Source organism: Petaurus breviceps, unplaced genomic scaffold (assembly GCF_028583685.1).
Source record: "Petaurus breviceps papuanus isolate PSGF00001 unplaced genomic scaffold, PetGlider_PUasm1.0 90434, whole genome shotgun sequence".
NCBI lineage: Eukaryota > Metazoa > Chordata > Mammalia > Diprotodontia > Petauridae > Petaurus > Petaurus breviceps.
In genome coordinates this window covers 433,843-453,099 of record NW_027187251.1, presented here as the reverse complement: position 1 = coordinate 453,099, position 19,257 = coordinate 433,843, and the positions used below count along the sequence as shown (strand labels likewise).

Here is a 19,257-nt window from a genome sequence, read left to right as displayed (position 1 = left end):
TTTTTGTAACATAACACGTAGCCTGCAAATGATGTGCTAGTGACAACAGATTTTGTTATTAAGAAAAGGAAATATATAGATCTCCCTCTCTAACACTGCAGTTTGCAACGTCAGCAAAAGAACCAGAAGTATCATGTTCTAATTACTGAGAACCAAAGTTAGTTCTTTATATATCACTACATATTCCATTAAGGGTTATTGAGAATGGTGTCTCCTCAGTTAATAATCTCAAAAGAAGGAATGATTTAAAAGGAGTAAGATATGGAAGCAGCCCTTAAGATGGCTTAAAGACCATGAAAGCTGTTTTCTTAAAATAGCTTAATGGAGAAGACTAAATGCTTGCCATTTGCTATCTAAATAGTGGACTAATGCACTGTTACTTTAAAAAGTATCTTAGTTCTTAAAAATGTGGAAGTTGAGTGCTACCCCTGAGAAAATTGTTTTCCCCAGTTATTGGCTTTCCAAAACAAAGGGAAATGAAAAAGTGGAAACGAAAGATTGAGCAACTAAACTAGTTTTGCTTTCAGGACACTGAAGGCCTTCAAGGAGAGGCTGTCAGATGACCCACCTCCAAGGGCCCTTGGAACACTTCAATTGTATTCTCTGATTCATTTACTAATCTAGGAAACATGAACTTCCAAGAGGCTACAAAAATATATAAACTCAGCAAAAGTGCTCAACCACGTACTTCCTTTCCACGTCCAACTATATTTGATTAAAATGACCAAGCAAGCATTTATTTTGGATTCATTTCAAAAGTGGTAACTAAAGCTACAAAAATAAGCAATAGAAAGTAGTATCATTGGTGATAATGAAACAAATAAAATTATTTATTACTTCCTAATGAATAATCCTCAGTTGAATGTGCCTTGTAGAAAGTTCGAGATAATAAACACCATATTATGGACTTCCAAAGAAACTGAAAGCTCTTACTATTTCCCATGATTTCAATAAATTTTTAAAAAATCTATAAAAAGTATATAATAAATATACTTAAAATTTTCCTTTATGTTTACTTCAAAGTTTTAATTCTCACCTAAACTAGACATTTAGGTGACTTTAAATTTTATTATATTTGTGATGTTAATATGTTAAAATATACTGGTGAAGGAGTTGAACCTACATAACCAGGAGAATTTTATAACACTCTAGAAACTGATTAGTAACAAAAAAAATCTGACAACATAATAAAAATCTTCTCATGGCAGGTTCATTAAAAAAAAGTTGTCACTCCCTAAAGAAAGTCTTACATTTAAAAATAATACATGGGTAAACTATACAATACATGCCTCATTAACTATTTGTATGTCACATAAAACTACGATGAAGTATATTCAACCAATACATTTAGAAAACTGAACTCTTTTTAATAAAATATACTAACAGAAGGATCAATTCAATCTTATCAACTACACTGACAACTTAAAGAGAGAATTAAAGTTTTGACTGAAAATTAGTAACTTCTGCAAAGTTACAAGACACAAAATAAACTCACATAAACCATCAGCATTTCTGTAAATTACCAACAAAACATAGTGGGAACGGGCAGAAAAATTTTATTCAAAATAACTGACAGAATGGGTCAAATGTTTGAAAGTCTCCTTATCAAGGCACACACAAAGGAACTATATGAATACAACTATAAGATCTCTACAGAAACAGACAGACCTAAATATTAATTGCTTATGATTAGGCCATGCCAAGATAACAAAAATGACAAAATTAACTATTCACATCATTCAAAAACTACCAAAGGATTACTTTATAGAATTTAAGAAAAATCATCTGGAGGAACAAAAGATCAAGAATCTTTTCTCAAGGAAAAAATAATGGGAAAAATGGGGGAATTGAAGCACCATATCTCAAACAACACTACATAGTTGTAATCATCAAAACAATTTGGTTTTGCTTAAAGAATTCGATGAGTCGAACACATTAGGTACAAAGCATGCAGAAGCAAACAAATTTAGTATAGTACAGTAATCACGCCCAAAGAACCCCAACTATTATGGGAAATAATATTTGGTAAAAACTACTTATAAAAAGTCTGGCAGAAGATCAGTTTGCACATCACCCCACATATTAATATAAGCGCCAAAAGGGGACATGACATCAATATAAAAGATCACATCATAAACAAATTAGAGGAAAAACAAAAGAAATGCCCTTTCTTTTACAGCTATGGATAGGGGAAGAATTCATGGATAAACAAGGAATAGAGAGGATCACAAACAATAATATGGACAATTTTTATTACACAAAATTTTAAAAGTCTTACATAAACAAAACCAATAAAGTTAAAATTAGAAAGGAAAATTAACTGAGAAAAATCTTTAGAGCAATTTTCTTTGATAAAAGGTCTGATATTCAAGATCCATAAGGAACTGATTCAAATATGTAAAAACAAGAACAATTCCCCAACTCAGAAGTGACCTAGAATAGTGCCCAAGTAAATTTTGCTATGGCTAAAAATGTCTCACCTGGTGGCCAACCTGGGAGCTAAAATCTCTCAATTTAGCTAGCCTGGCCTTTGAATGAATGATACACATGCAGTACAGTCTATCATCAGTTCTTTACTCAAAACTTTTCCAATTTGGCAAGAACTTAGTTTTCACTAGAATATTTTTGGGAACTCAGTCATCTGCACACCACAATAAGGCACTTGAAATGTAATATTAGTGGAGGAATGATAATTCTTATTTATGTAGTATTCAATGGCATATAAAGTACTTTTATCACAACAATTCCATGAGGTAAGAATTATAGGTAGAATTTCCATATATAAATGAAAGTCAAGTATATTCAGACTAAGTAACTTGTGAGAATTTTTAAAGGAGAAAAGTGTGTTCTGAGTCCTAACTTGGATCATCAGCATTCATCTATGCCTATGCCTCGCTGGCCAGACAACAGAAACTATTCCTTTTCTTACCTCAATGTGGAAGTCTTTCAATTCCAAGTTATTAGTGTTAAGTATCATCAAATATATGGGGACACCAGCATTGCTAGCTTAGGGGTGGGAGATATAGGATGAGAATTATAAAAGGACAGATGGGAAGGAAAAGGGTTAAGATTCAGTCAGAGGGCAAAGGGAGAAAGGGGTAAGGGGCACAGAAAGAGGCAGTGAGTGGGGTTACTGGGAAGAGTCTGTGCAGGTACTAAATGGTTCTCATTTTCCTTCTCTTCCTACTTTCCTTATCTATCTCCCTTTTCTTCACCCTTAATGTTGCCTATGACCAGCAATACAAAAGGAAGATCAGCTAGGAATAGAATAGCAAAGAGGGATGGGGGAATGAGAATGTTAAAGTTATATAGAGCAAGTGAGGATGGTGGCAGAGCATATGACCTTTTCCCCTACAGCCTGTCAAGTCCCCTGAACTATACTCTCACCTCACTGGCATTAGAAAGAAAAAGCAGACCTCAATGAGAGTCAAACTATAGAGTAATCACTCATCTAAAGGAGTTATATTTTAGTCAGCTACATATATGTATGCTGGGAGTCTTCTATGTAGAAATTTTCGATATAGAATCTTTGGTGCAGAATATTATATAAAAAAGGCATTTAAAATTACAAATTAAAACTATGCAAGTAAACCAAAGACCTGCATGATCACTGACAGGTTCTGTTTCTTCTAGGAGTATAGAAAAATCCCTGTGACTACAGGGTACAAAGTCCAGTATGGGTCACTGGGAAGGATTGATTCTTTTTCCTGAAGCATGAATCTTAGATGTGATAGTGACTTGTCAAACCTGAAAATCAATATCCAACTGTGGTGATTCACATGGAAACAAATGATCTGTCAAAACAAACCTACATATTATCTCCAAGGATTATAAAATCCTGGGCAGGAAACTTAAGACCTTCCAGGAACAGATGATATTTTCCTCACTGCTATGGACCGAAAGAGACTTTAAAAGAGGAAGCAGATGCGTTACGTAAAAATCTGGCTTCAATGTGTCAGAGAATGGGATATGGATTTCCAAACAAGAAATTTATATATAAAATATACAAATTTTGGGCTCTTGGCCAGAAATGAAGAATATTTAATGAGTACCAGGAATAATATATTTGCCACGAGATTTGAAGGTCTGATAAAGAGTATTCAAAAGTCAAAATGGAAGGAAAAAGAACAAATTTCCCATATTACAACTGTTAAGCCTGATACCACAAAAGACATGACAGTCAAAGAAAAAAATATTAATAAAAGTATTCAGTAAATTCGCAGGAAACATATCCAAAAAGAACACCAAAAGTATTCATAGTTTTAGATTTCATTCAAAAATGCAAAAAACCTAGGCAGAAAGGAAAGGTGAATTAAACCTCCTACTGCAAAGAGGTAAGTATGGCCTCAGGTGCCACTGCAATTTGATTAGGACAGATGACTAAAATGGCCATGGAAGGGCATACATTATTCAAAAAAGGAAAAAATAAAGAAGAGGTGATTTAGTAACACATACATATGAAGAAAACAAAAATCCATAACTTCAGTGGGAAGCACAGTGGGGAACTTTTGGGTAAGATCAAAAGAGAAAAAAAAGTTTGTTGTTTAAAAGTTTGTTTGAAACAACAAAAACTCTTTTAAAGTAAGATTTCTAAATTATCCCAATAGACGAATACTATGGAAATAATTTACATAGATCTCAGCAAAGTTTTTGATAAAGTATCTCATGGAGAAGACTGGAGAGATTATTAGATAACATAATTAGACAGATTCAGACCTGGATAACTGAAGCAGTTGTTCAGCTGGAATAACTTTTTTGTTTGTTTTTTGCTTTTTTGGAGGGCAATTGGGGTTAAGTGACTTGCCCAAAGTCACACAGCTAGTAAGCGCGTTAAGTGTCTGAGGCCAAATTTGAACTCAGGTCCTCCTGACTTCAGGGCCAGTGCTCTCTTCACTGCACCACCTAGCTGCCCCCTGGAATAACTATTAATGGTTATATCAGTCTGGTAGGAGGTTTGCAGTTGAGTGCCTCAGAGATTTGTACTTTACCCTGCACTATTTAATATTTTTATTTTATTTTTGCTTTTTGGAGGGCATTTGGGGTTAACTGACTTGCCCAAGATCACATGGCTAGTTTTTGTGTTAAGGGTCTGAAGTCATATTTGAACTCAGGTCCTCCTGACTCCAGGGCCGGTGCTCTATTCACTGCGCCACCTAGCCACCCCCGCTATTTAATATTTTTAGCAAATGCTTGGATAAAGGCATACATGGTGTGCTTACCAAATCTTTAGGTGACACAAAACTCAGAAGTATATCTAACACAGTGGACAGGATCCAAAAGGGTCTTGAAAAGTTAGAGCACCAGGTATAATAATAATGATGTTGATGATGATAACTAATATTTATATAGCACTTGCTACACACCAAGCACTTCACAATTATTAGCTCATCTGATCCTCAAAACAATTCTGGAAGGTAGGTGCAATTATTGCCCCCATTTTACAGACAAGGAAGCTGAGGCAAACCGGTGTTAAATACTTGCCCACAGTTACACAGCTAGTGTTTGAGATCAAATTTGAACTCAGGTCTTCCTGACTCCAGGCTCTATGCTCTATCCACTGCACCACCTAGCTGCCCAATAAAATCTAATAAGATGAAATTCAATCAGGATAAATATAAAGTCTTAGGTACAATATGGGGTGGGGTAAGGTGGATAAAGAGCAAATTTTCTAAAAAGATATCTGTTAAGTTTTAGTAGATTACAAAGTCAATGGATCAGCAGTATGACTGTGGAAGCCAAAAAAGCAAATGTGATCTCAGGTTACATTAAGAATGACACAGCTGGGATGATGTGCACCTTGTCCTTTCCCAAAGGATTTTAATTTATTCTGCTAGGTTTTCATTCTATGCAGTAGCAAGAAGCAGAACAGCCCAGCTCCCTCCCACAACTACTCCAGCAAAGATATGCAAGAGTACCAGATCAAGAAGTAATTGGGAGTTCAGCCCATCAGAAAATGACCAGGGCAGGAACTACAGCTCTCCTGTTGACTGCAGAATGGAATGCCAGGATTCAGTCCTTGAGCACAAACCAGGGGTGAACCTAGCTTTATCTCTGACCCTGGAGAGGAATCATGGATTCATGCCACAGTTGAATGACCAGGGCAGGGATTATGGGTTGGGAGAGAGGGGACAGCATGCAGTTCTCAAGGGATCACAGACTGAGCACAGCAGCATGAAATAGGAATGTGTCTGCAACCAGGCCAAAGGCAAGGAACCAAGGAAAAATGAGCAGGTGCTTAAGGCTGTGTCACTCTGAAGCTGCAGAGCTTGCCATCTAGTTGACGGGACCCAGGGCTAGCAACTGCTTACTAGACTACGTAGGGGCAAGTTTATAGCTGTATTGCCCACTCCCAAACCAAACACCAGAATCTGCAAAATTTATAAAAGGGAGTGATCAGACCATGGCCTTTATCAAGCCGCTTACAGCCTAGTATATTTTTGCAGCTCCCTGGCCTGAATCACCCCTAAGTTTCTTGAAGAATACAGGATTCCAGACCTGGAGAACGAATGAACAGCAGAATCAGAAATTTTATATATGTGTATGCATGTGTGCATGCACACATGCATGCATGTGTGTATATATGTATATATATGGATGTGTATATGTGTGTGTATGAAATCTGTGGCTCTGTTGTGTGTATGTATGTATGTTATGTATGTATGCATGCATGTAAATCAGGACCATTCAAGGCCCCATCCTTCAAGAAGCAATACAGAAACTGACCCTAACACAACAGGCCAATTCAGGAAATATGAAAGAATGAGTAAATAAAAAAAATAGAAACCAGTTAAAAGAGCTATTATAGAGACAGGGATCCCCAATACATAAACACAGATGAAAAACACAATTCTAAAACATCAACAAGAAAGCCTCAAAGAAAAACAGAAGCTGGCTATGTGATGGATTCCTGGGGGAAAAAAAACAGATTCTTTTTTGTTGTTGTTTGGCTTTTTTTGGAGGAGGGAAGGCAATGCAATTGAGGTTAAGTGACTTGCCCAAGTTTACACAGCTAGTAAGTGTTAAGTGTCTGGGGCTGGATTTGAACTCAGGTCCTCAGGATTCCAAGGGTTGGTACTCTATTCACTACGCCACCTAGCCGCCCCATAAAACGGATTCCTTAAAAAGAGTTTTAAAACAATATTATTAATAAAATGAGATCTCTAGAGAAAACAGTTGGAGAAGAAATGAGAAAAATGGAGAAAAGACTTTTTTAAAGATAATCAAAAGCTTAGTACAATAGGTATAAATTCTTACCCAAGTAACAGACTCCCTGACAATTAGAATGAACCAAAGTGAAGTTAATGACTCCTTGACACAACCAAGAAATATACCATGATCAAAAAAAGAGCCTAAATATATTTCATGAAAAATGTGCCATAAGAAATAATGAATGAGACAATTTCAGAGAAAATTGGAAAGACTTACATGAAGTGAGAGAAACCAAAACAGTTTTATAACACTATAAAAACAAAAACATTTAAGAGAACTAAGAACTTTGATCAATGCAAAGATTGGTTATGATTCTAGAAAAGTTATTATTAAGACTGAAATTCACTTCCTGACAGAAAGTGAGGAACTAAGTATGATGAATGAATGAAACATACATTTCTGACGCAGCCAATATGGGGAGTTTGTTTTGCTGGACTATATATGTTACAAGAGTTTTGAGGGGGTTTTTTAGTTGTTTTTTTTTCTTCGAATGGAAGCAGAAGGTGAGAGGGAAGAAAAGTTAATTCTTGATAATTTAAAAGAAACAAATTACACACAAAAAAAAGAAATCATGAAAAAAAATAACTTTCACAGGCAAAGTATAAGCATTGAAAGAATCCACACCATTACCCAAAATGGAGACTTCTAGGAACATAATGGCCAAAGCCCAAAGCTTTCAGGTCAATGAAAAAATTCTGAAAGCAGTCAGAAAGAAAGAGTTCAAGTATGATGAATCACAGATAGGAGCACACACAAGGTTTACCAGTTACCACTCACTATATAGGAGCTGGAAGCTTAGAAAACTGCATTCCAAAAGACAAAAGATAAAGCCTCACAACAAAGAATAACCTACCCAACAAAACTGATTATAATCCTACAGGTAAAAAAAAAAATCAAACTTTAAGGAAAAAGAGAACTTTTCAAGCATTCCTAATGAATAAAGCAAAGCTGGGTAAAAATTTTGAAATATAAACATGGGAGTCAAGAGGAGGGGCTTCATAAAAATGACATGTTTACATCCTAATGGGGATGGGGAAGGCAGTGATACAAGTATTCCCTTAGAATCTTATCATCAGGGGTCATAGAGGAAGTCAAGACAGAGGAATTTGGAGCACATTGGTTATGTTTTAATGATAATAGAGGAAAGGAAAAAAAGGGTGGAGGTATATATATTTTACATATTATGGAGAAACAAGGAAGGAGGCTAGGTGAGCTAGTCATCTCACATCATCAGATAATGTAAGTAGAAGACTCTACAAAAAAAGAAAGGGAGGAGGGCAAATAGCACCTGAACTTCATTTTCATCAAAGGGTAGAATATACCTTCAGAGAACTGGGTGCAGAAATACATTTACATTTGATTTGAGAATCAAAAAATAGAGGAATAAACTTGAAAGTAAAAAAGGAGATAAAACTTAACTGTTTCTTTTAAAGACAATAAGCATGAACTTAGCTAATTTGATTTCTTTAAAAGAAATAAAAAGCAAATATCAAAAATGAAAATAGAGAATTCATAACAAATGAAGTAGAAACTAAGAAATTTATTAGAAACAATTTTACCCAACTATATACCAACAAAACCAATACATTTTAAAAATGGATACTTTAAAATATATGAAATATTCATGTTAACAAAAGAAAGAGAATTTAAATAACCCAGTCCCAGAAAAAGAAATTGAATGATGCATAAATGAACATTCAAAGAAAAAAATTGGGGCAGCTAGGTGGCACACTGAATAGAGCACCAGCCCTGGGAGTCACGAGGACCTGAGTTCAAATTCGGCCTCAATACTTACTAGCAGTGTGACCTTGGGCAAGTCACTTAAGCCCAATTGCCCTGCCTTCCCCCTCCAAAATGCAAAATGAAAGAAATAAAAAAGAAAAGAAAAGAAAAAAAATCCAGGATCTGATGGATTTACAAGTGAATTTTATTAAACATCAAAGAACAAGTAATTCAAATATTATATAAACTGCAAAATAAGAAAAGGAACCCTCCTAATCTTATTCTATGATACAAATACTGTCTTAATACCTAAACTCAGTAGAGACAAAGCAGAAAAAGAAAACTCTGGGCCATTATCACAAATGAACAGTGATGCAAAAATTTTATTTATTTATTTATTTTTAAAGCAATCGGGGTTAAGTAACTTGCTCAAGGTTACATGGCCAGTTATTTCTGGGTGTGGTGCTGAGTATCTGAGCCCGGATTTGATCCAGGTCATCCCAACACTGGAGCCGGTGCTCTTACTCGCTGAGCCACCTGGCCGCCCCTAAGCAATTGGGGTTAAGTAACTTGCTCAAGGTTACATGGCCAGGTGTTTCTGGGTGGGTGCTAAGTGTCTGAGCCCGGGATTCGATCTCCAGGTCTTCTCAACACTGGAGCCAGTGCTCTTACTCGCTGTGCTACCTGGCCACCCCTATGCAAAAATTTTAAATAAAATATATGCAAAGCTACAACGTTAGGAAGATTATAAATTATGACCAAATTGGATTTAAGTTAAGAAAGTAGGGCTTATTATTAGGAAAATTTTACATATATTTAACCACATTAATAACAAGAATAAAAATCCTGATTATATCAATAGACTAAGAAAGTTTTTGACAAAATATATGTCCATTTCTGTTAGAACAAACCCACACCAGATAACAGGAAGTATGGATCTTAAAGAGGTAAATTTTATGTGTCTAAAACCAAGAGTCAGGATCATACATAATGGGAATAAATTAGAGTCCTATTCAGTAAGATCAGGGGTTAAAGAAATATGTCCACTCTCACCACTACTATTTGACATGATGTTAGAAATGCTAGGTATAGCAGTAAGACAAGAAAAAGAAACAGATGGAAAAAGTATATGCCAAGAATAAACAAAATAATCACTTTTTACAGGTGATGTGATTTACTTAGAGAAGTCTAGAAAATAAACTAAAATTTAACTGAAAACTAATAACTTCAGTAAGGCAGCTAGGTTGCACAGTGGATATAGCGAGCGCTGGGCCTGAAGCAGGGAAGACCAGAGTTCAAATTTTATCTTAGACACTCACTAGCTGTGTGACTTCAAGCAAGTCATACTGGAGAAGGAAATGGCAAGTCACTCCAGTATCTTTGCCAAAAAAAAAAAAACCCATGGACAGTTGGTTCATTGGTTCACGAAGAGTTAGACACAACTGAACAGCAAAAATAATTTCTGCGAATTTGCAGGATATAAAATAAATACACATAAATTATCAGTCTTTACCAACAAAATATAGTAAGATAAAAGAGAAGTAGAAATCTATCTAGACTACCTACAAAATGTATAAAATGCTACCATGACATACACACAGCAACCATATGAATGCAACTACAAAATAATCCCTTAAAGAAATAGATCTAAATCCCCATGGTCAAGTCCATCAGTTAGAGTTTGTGGAACTGTGAATTAGTGTTGCCATTCTGGAAAGCAAATGGTAATCCTACTTAATTAATTTACTTATTACGTGCCACAATAATCAAACTACCAGAGGATTACTTCATAGAATTTTTTTTTTAATTTCATCTTGGAGGAACAAAAGGTCAAGAATTTCAAGGGAAACAATGAAAAAAAGTTCCTAGCAGTACCAGATCTCCAAACATAATGCAAAGCAGTAATCATCAAAATGACTTGGCACCAGCTAAAAAAATAAAGGTCAGCCATAGATAAACAACATACACAAGGAAATGAAATTTGTGGCCTAGGGTTCAATAAACCCAAGACCACTACTGGGTAAAAGCCACTGGGGAAACTGGAAAACATCTGGCTGAAATTGGGTTCAGACCCAACACCTCATCCTATATATCAAGATAAGGTCCAAATGGATACTTAAAAGGTCACATCATAAACAAATTAGAGGAACAATGAGGGAAATACCTTTTTGTAGCTATGGATAGGGGAAGAGTTCATAACCAAACAAGGAACAGAGACTATCACACAAGATAAAATGGGCAGCTTTGATTACATAAAATATAAAAAGTTTTACACAAACAAAATCAATGCACCTAAATTAAAAAGGAAATAGCTGGGGAAAAAATATCTGTGTAAACCAGTTTCTCTGGGAAAGGTTTCATTTCCAAGATTTGCAAGGAAATGATTCAAATTTATGAGAATATGAACCATTCATCAAAGAGAGAAATCTAAGCTATGAGCAATAATATGAAAAAAATGCTTTAAAAACCACTGATAATTAGAGAAATAGAAATTAAAGTCACTCTGAAGTTCTCACACTCATCAGATAAGTAAAGATAAGATAAAAGGAAAATGGCAAATGTTTAGAGGGGCTACAGAAAAACAAGCATATTACTGTGCTGTTGGTAGAGTTCTGAAGTGGTCCTAACCATTCTGAAAAGCAATCTGGAACTTAGACTCAAAAGTCACTAAACTGTGCATACTTTTTGACTCAGCTATACCATTACTATGTTTATACGTCAGAGATCATAGAAAGAGGAAAAGTAACATATGTACAAAACTTGACAGAATTTCTTTTTGTAGTGGCAAAGAAGTGGAAACTAAAGAGATGTCCATCAACTGCGGATTGGTTGTATATTATGGCATATAAATAAAATGTAATACTTATATACAAGAAATGATAAAACAAATGGTTTCAGAGAAACCTAGGAAGACTTATATGAAGTGATGCAGAGTGAATGGAGTAGAACCAAAAGAACAATTTATATAATAACATTGTAAAGACAAATAATTTTGAAAGATTTAAGAACTCTGATCAATGCTATGACTAACCAGCTATGACTCCAGAGGACAAAGGATGAAAAATGCTACCCATCTCCTGACAGAGAAATGATAGATTCAAGATATGTAATGAGATATATATTTTTGAATATGTCTGATATGGTAATTTGCTTAACTATACATATTTGTTATGATAATTTTTCTTCTTTTTTTAATGGGGACTTGGGGATGGGGAAAAAATTTAATTTTTTAAGAAGAAGCTGTTTACTACATAACAGGGTCATTTTCAAGTGCTCTCAACTGAAAAATTTTCAGTTCTCATGTTTAAAGCATATGTTATAAGCAACTAGTTGTATAAAAATTTACTTACATGAGAAACTAGGGAAACTAAAAGAGAATTACTTGTTATAAGGGTTCTCATAATAGCTAACAGCCAACATTTACATAGCATCTTAAAATTTGCAAAACTCTTACAAATACAATCTCATTTTATCCACACAACCAACCTAGGAGATAGGTACTATAATTATCTTCATTTTTACAAATAAGGGAACTGAGGCAAAGAATGGTTAAATGACTGGTCCAGGGCTACACAGGTATTTTTGATTCCATGTCCAGAGCCTTATCCAACCACATCAACTGGCTACCTCCAAGAATAAAATCTTTCTATAGATAGTTTTTCCTCTATAAAGTCTCAGGTTGCAAATGGCTACAAATAAAATTTGCCTGTCTCACTAGAAAAACCTATCTTTTATCCTGTTCCCTTTTATTTTAGCTTTGGATTTGCGGAAAATCAAACTGGATGAATAAAGGTAAAAGCACTCTTTTTACTAATCTATTAGTACAAAAACTGAAAATCAAAACAATTTTGAGCTAATGCTTCATTTTCCCTGCAACCAAATGTGGACTCACCTTGTTTAGCATCAGATTTGATCTCCTCTGGATGTACAACAGGCCGGTAGTGCTTCTAAATATAAAATAAGAATTGATGAAAAAATGACTCAACTTTATCTGGAAATATAAGCTTTCTTTAAAAATGAAAATTGGTATCTTTTTGTCATTGTAAGCAAATATAACATCAGTATTTGCTGCAAAATACCAATAGGAGAGACAAGTTATTCTACTAAGGCTAAATTCTGCCTTTCAGTATTGCCACCTACTGTTCATATTAAGGAGCAGTTCCACAGATAATGATTATCAGAAAAAGCAATCTAGCAAGCAAGCAAACATACACCACAAAGGCTTTGCATTTATTACAGCCATTCTCCAGCTAATGAACAGATTCAAGAGTCACTGTTGCATGGAATTTGGAACATCTTGTGGGCACAGACACAATGTTACAAATGGTCACTGAGTTTCCAACATACACCATAAAAACCTACTTTAAACATATACGGTGACTATAACCTATGTTCTGGCTATCACTGATTATTCAGTTTTGAAGGTGGAGGGAAGGGGAAGAAAGTAAGGAGAAAGAAAAGTAGGAAGGAGAAAAAGAAGTTCCTTTCCTTTCTCCCAGGCCTAAGCAAAATTCTGAAATAAGAAAGATGTATCTTCTACATTGTCCCATCTTTATTTCTGCATCTCTTTCCCACCTCCTAGTGATTCTCTAGGTAAGCCTTGAATGCTCTTATGCTGCCCCAAGGCTTAGTGCAGCATCCTATGCAAGCTTGCCAACCCCACAAATTTCCCATGGTCCCAAATTACTTCCTCTCACACAGTAGGTAGTCTCAACTAGGTTGTTAGGAAAAAAATAATGTGATTGAACAAACTCACAGTAATGTGTAAATATAACCCCATATCTCAAAGGTACCTGAATATTTTAAAGGGGAATGGAATTTCAAAAGTATAAAAGTGAAATAGGAAAATATTCAATCACAGCTTCTTCCTTTCTTCTACTGTGAGCTCACGGATGTCTGAAAGCAACAATTTTTTCATAATAGCCCCTATGGCAGTAACAAATGGGACCAAGCAGGAAAAGGGTGAGTTAGCTTTAAGTATGCACAATTTATAAGCCAAGAACTATCATTAAACTACTTTTTAAAAAAGACAGAAGTTATATATGCATACATACATACATGCATGTATATACACACATTTTTATAAACAGATAAAAGTTGCTTCTTAACTACATAGGAAACTTTTTAAATGGATTCTAAGTATATTTCAGCATGCTCACAGACTTGCAAAAGGCAGGATTAAAAGGGTACAGCAAGGGATACAATTTCAAAATACAGAGTATCTTAAAGAAACACTTTTAATCATATGTCTTCACTTGAACTTTATTTATTAATTCATATTCAAGTCAAACATTTCGCTCTATAACAACAGTAGTTCAAAGATCCACTTAATTATCTCTCCTTCAGCTCCTCTATTTTGGTTAAGTTCTTCTGAAGAGCTGAAAGGTCCTAAGCATCATTAAAAATTAATCCAGTCATATATGCAAAAAGATATGCTAATATTGGTGGGAGAGGGGAGACGCTAACTTAAAAATTTTAGGCAAAATTTGACTTTATATCCTTCCCTCCTCTTAAATGGACAAAATTTGGATTATGAATTCTTTTTCAGAATTACTAAATGTAGGGGTGGCCAGGTAGCACAGCGAGTAAGAGCACTGGCTCCAGTGTCGGGATCACCTGGGGATAGAATCCGGGCTAATACACTTAGCACCCACCCAGAAACACCTGGCCGTGTAACTTTGAGCAAGTTACTTAACCCCGATTGCTTTAAAAAAAAAAAAAGAATTACTAAATGTTCCAGATATGTTGTCACATGCTGCTACCAAAATTCATATACTTTACACCCCTACAATTATTCCTAAAAACCACAGAATAAGAAAATTTTGTATACAACTACCTACATCAAAGCATCAAAATGTCTAAAACTTTAGTATAAGATAAAAAGGCATTTCTGTCTCTAGAATAGAGGTTAGCAAATTACAGCCCAAGGGCCAAAATGACCTGCTTTTATATGGCCCACAAGCTAAGAATGGTTTTTACATTTAAAAAACAAAATTTTAAATAGTTTAAAATGTAAATAAATTTCTCAGCTCGCAGGCTATACAAAAACAGGTGATAGGTCAGACTTGGTCCTTGGCCCAGATTTTGACAACCCCTGCTCTAGAAGAAGATATAAGCATTTTCAAAGGAAAACAGTGCTTTCTTTACTTATGAACATTCTCTTATTTTCTTCTGATTTAGAAATTGGTACAAATTCTTGGCCTCCTTAGTCTAAAAGAACTTGATATGGCGTGGACAAGGCACTTTTTAAAAATTTAAGCACCCATTGTCACAGCAGACATCAGAAATAAGAAACTGTGTGATTGGTTCAAAAAGCTTGGAGACAGAGAAGAGTAAGATCTTGGAACATACACCTAGAGGGGGAGGAGGGAGCTAAAACCATCTAATCTCACTTCCTTAATTTTATAGATGAGGAAAGCAAGGCTCAGGAAATTTAAATGATTTGCCCAAGGCGATAGTGGTATTTGAAGCCAGATCTTCTGATTCTAAAGCTAGAGTTCTTTCCACTTTCCCACCATGACTCCCTTCCTTCACCTAAGGGCTGTAGAATTGGAAAGATGAAAAGGTTAGTAACTCCTTGCCCTGAGACACTTTGTTGCACTACAACAAAGGAGCTGATGGAAAGTATCCTCCTTTGTAGAAAGATTATATACTGAGCAATATACAATATATTTTTATGTTTCTAAAACAAACTGTTATAAGCAACAGAGCAGTCTTTATCCCCCTTTGGAAGACATGTTCCACAACTGCTCTAAATGGAGTCTTCAGGAAAGCTGAGATTGAGATTCATACTGGTACAATAATTATGCCCATGAAACAAACATAACAGCCTACAGGTATATAAGTACTACCCATCATCAATTAAATTAAATTCTATTCCAAAGGAGATATTGTTATCCCCTAAAACAAGCCTGTTTTACATTCTTTACATTGTTCGTGAGTCACCCAAAATCCTTTGGCAGGAGCAAATGGCCCTATGTTGTGCAGTCCTGCCCTAACAGAACTTCACATAGTCAATTTTGCTGAAGGATTTGCATTTCTGTGGGTCAACTGAAATCTTCTGATGGGCAAGCAGTATGTGGGCTGTGGCCCCTGATATTGTGCAGGCCTGCCCCAAAAGAATAAATCTCTGTCTAGCAGTACCAAATACAAATGATAAAGAAAGGAGAAAATAGTTAATAGTGAATTTTCTTTGATTTTCTTTCCAAATTCTTAGGATTGTAAAGTCACTTTTAGTCTCCTGACTTCAATCTCTACTTCAATACTAACTCAATACAACATAGGGCATTCCTAACAACAGCAGAATTCATTATAATAAGAATTTTCATAAGCTTATATTTTAAATAATTACGAAGACAGTCCATCTTACCAAAATTTCATGTTGTGCTTTCATGGTTTTGATGACACATTCTGCAATCTTTCTGGGATATTGCTTGCGTTTTGTAGCTGTATCTACTATAACTTCATCAAACTGATCTTCAAGAATTCTGATTCTGGAATCTAAATTCATAAAAAGAAATAATTTAAAATAAAAGAAATTATGCCTAAAATATTTTTCTGAGTACACTACTAATATTCTACAGGAAACAATTAGATATTTATGCTTTCAAAAAAGTTAGCATGGAGGCGACTAGGTGGAGCAGCGAACAGAGCACCACCAGCCCTGGAGTCAGGAGGACCTGAGTTCAAATCCGAACTCAGATACTTGACACACTTACTAGCCACCTTCAGCAAGTCACTTAACCCCAATTGCCCTGCCTTCCCCCCTCCAAAAAGCAAAAACAAACAAACAAGTTAGCATGTTTCTGGGAAAACACAAAATAATTTTTGAATAAAGAAAATTAATTAAATATAAACCACACAGGAAAGTGATACAACCACTGGATGTACATGCGATTTCCCAAACTCAATCCAAGCAGGTAGTGCAAGTGACTATCTCGTTAGTGATAAATTTAATTTCAGATAAATTAAAAAAGCTAAATCAGTTCTCAAAATAGTATTGCTATCCCTTACAAAAGTAGATAAGCTAGTCACTTTACAAAGAGCTATACAAAAATGAGTCAGGTCAATTCCTGCAAATATTTACAGCATTAAGTACCCACTATCAGGGTGAACTTGAGTAATCTAAGCCTCAGTTTTCTCCTCTGTATTTCTGTAGAACAAAGATTTCATTCACATGTCCAGTTCTTTCACTAGTATAGAAAGAATCCTCTGTGACTTACTCTGTGCAATTCTGGTCAACGTTTCGCATAAATCTTCTTACCTAATGTAGTGAGGAGCATTCCTCTAGCACTTTTGGTGGGTATTAAGGGGTACCAATATACTGCTTGGACTTTCCAAGACTTTTCTAAGAGGGGGAATCTTTCCCCCTCTCACCACACAACTGGCCCATCTCTTTGGGTCTTATGTATTATCTACAATTTCTAGGCTATTCCTTGTATACCAATCACTGTTGGTAACATGCTACAGTTCTTTATGAAAACTTGTCTTTTTATTGCCTTTTGGGTTATTAGTAATTTTAATTATTCTTTTTGTTTTTTACTTTTTATAAATTTTATGTTTATTTTTAGTTTACAACATTCATTTCCATAAGATTTTGAATTACAAATTTTCTCCATCTGTCCCCTACCCACCACCCCAAAACAACAATCCCTCTGAATATCCCCTCCCCCATCCCTCTTCAAACTTTCCAGTAGAGCAAGATGGATCTCCATGCCCCAGTGTCTGTATATCTTATTTCCCAGCTGCATGTAAAAAAAAAAGAGAATAATAACAATCATTTTTTTAAACATTTGATTTTAAAACTTTGAATTCCAGATTCTTTCCCATCCTCCCTCATCACCCACCCTTACTGGGAAGATAAGCAATTCAATATAGGTTGTACATGTGTAGTTACACAAAACATTCGATATATTGTGAAAGACTGACTATATTTCCCTCCATCCTATCCCACCCCCCACTTACTCTAATTTCTCCTTTGACCCTATCCCTTTTCAAAAATGTTTGCTTCTAACTACCCTCTCCCCCAATCTGCCCTCCCTTCTATCATCCCCCCTCTTGTCCCCTACCCCCCTATTTTCCTGTAGGGTAAGATACCAATTTAGTGTGTATGTTATTACCTCCTTAAGCCAAATTCAATGAGAGCAGGGTTGACCCATTCCCTTTTGCCTTCCTGTTCTTCCCCTCCATTGTAACTATTTCCCTTGCCTTTTTTATATGAGAAAATTTACCCTATTTTGTCTCTCCCTATCTCTTCTCATTATATTCCTCTCTCACCTCTTAATTTTATTTTTTAAATATCATCCCTTCCTATTCAATTGATCCTGTGCCCTCTGTCTATGTATACCTCTACATGTATATACACACACTCACATATGTATTCATATGCACATATACCTCCTGTATAGACATATATATTTATTCTCCCTTCAACTATCCATCCTCACACTGAGAAAAGTTTCATAAGTTACAATTATCGTTTTTCCATGTAGGAATGTAAATAGTTCAACTCTGATAAGTTACTTATGATTTTTTTTTCCATTTACCTTCTCATGCTTCTCTTGCTTCTTGTATTTGAATGTCAAATTTTCTATTCAACTCTGGTTTTTTCATCAAGAATGCTTGAAAGTCCTCTATTTTCACTGAATGACCATATTTTCCCCTAAAACATTATACTCAGTTTTGCTGGGTAGGTGATTCTTGGTTTTAATCCTAGCTCCTTTGACCTCTGAAATATCATATTCCAAGCCCTTTGATCCCTTAATGTAGAAGCTGCTAGATCTTGTGTTATCCTGATCATGTTTCCACAATATTCAAATTGTTTCTTCTTGGCTGTTTGTGATATTTTCTCCTTCATCTGGGAACTCTGGAACCTGGTTATAATATTCCTAGGAGTTTCCTTTTTGGGATCTTTTTGAAGAGGTGATCAGTGAATTCTTTCAATTTCTATTTTGCCCTCTGGTTCTAAAATATCAGGGCAATTTTCCTTGAGAACTTCATGAAGGATGATTTCTAGGTTCTTTTTTTTTTTTTTATTATGGCTTTCAGGTAGCCCAGTAATTTTTAAATTATCTCTCCTGGATCTATTTTCCAGGTCAGTGGTTCTTCCAATGAGATATTTCACATTGACTTCTATTTTTTTCCCATTTGTTTGGATCTGTTTTTATAGTATCTTGATTTCTCATAAAGTCATTAGTTTCCATTTGCTCCAATCTAATTCTGAAGGAATTATTCTCTTGAGTGTATTTTGAAATTCTTTTTCCATCTGACAAATATAGCCTTTTAAGGCATTCTTCTCATTGGCTTTTTGGGCCTCTTGCCATTTGA

The 19,257-nt window shown here is 35.3% G+C and overlaps 1 protein-coding gene across 1 annotated transcript in view; it reads right to left on the bottom strand.

Annotated features, from left to right (window-relative positions):
* Positions 1-19,257, bottom strand: part of NSL1 (NSL1 component of MIS12 kinetochore complex) — a 35,246-nt gene that overhangs the window by 7,373 nt on the left and 8,616 nt on the right. The window contains exons 3-4 of the mRNA XM_069108745.1: positions 16,301-16,431; positions 12,824-12,878 (exon numbers count right to left, since the gene is read on the bottom strand). Of these exons, the coding sequence (XP_068964846.1) occupies positions 12,824-12,878; positions 16,301-16,431 (186 nt within the window). The remainder of the gene's footprint in view (positions 1-12,823; positions 12,879-16,300; positions 16,432-19,257) is intronic.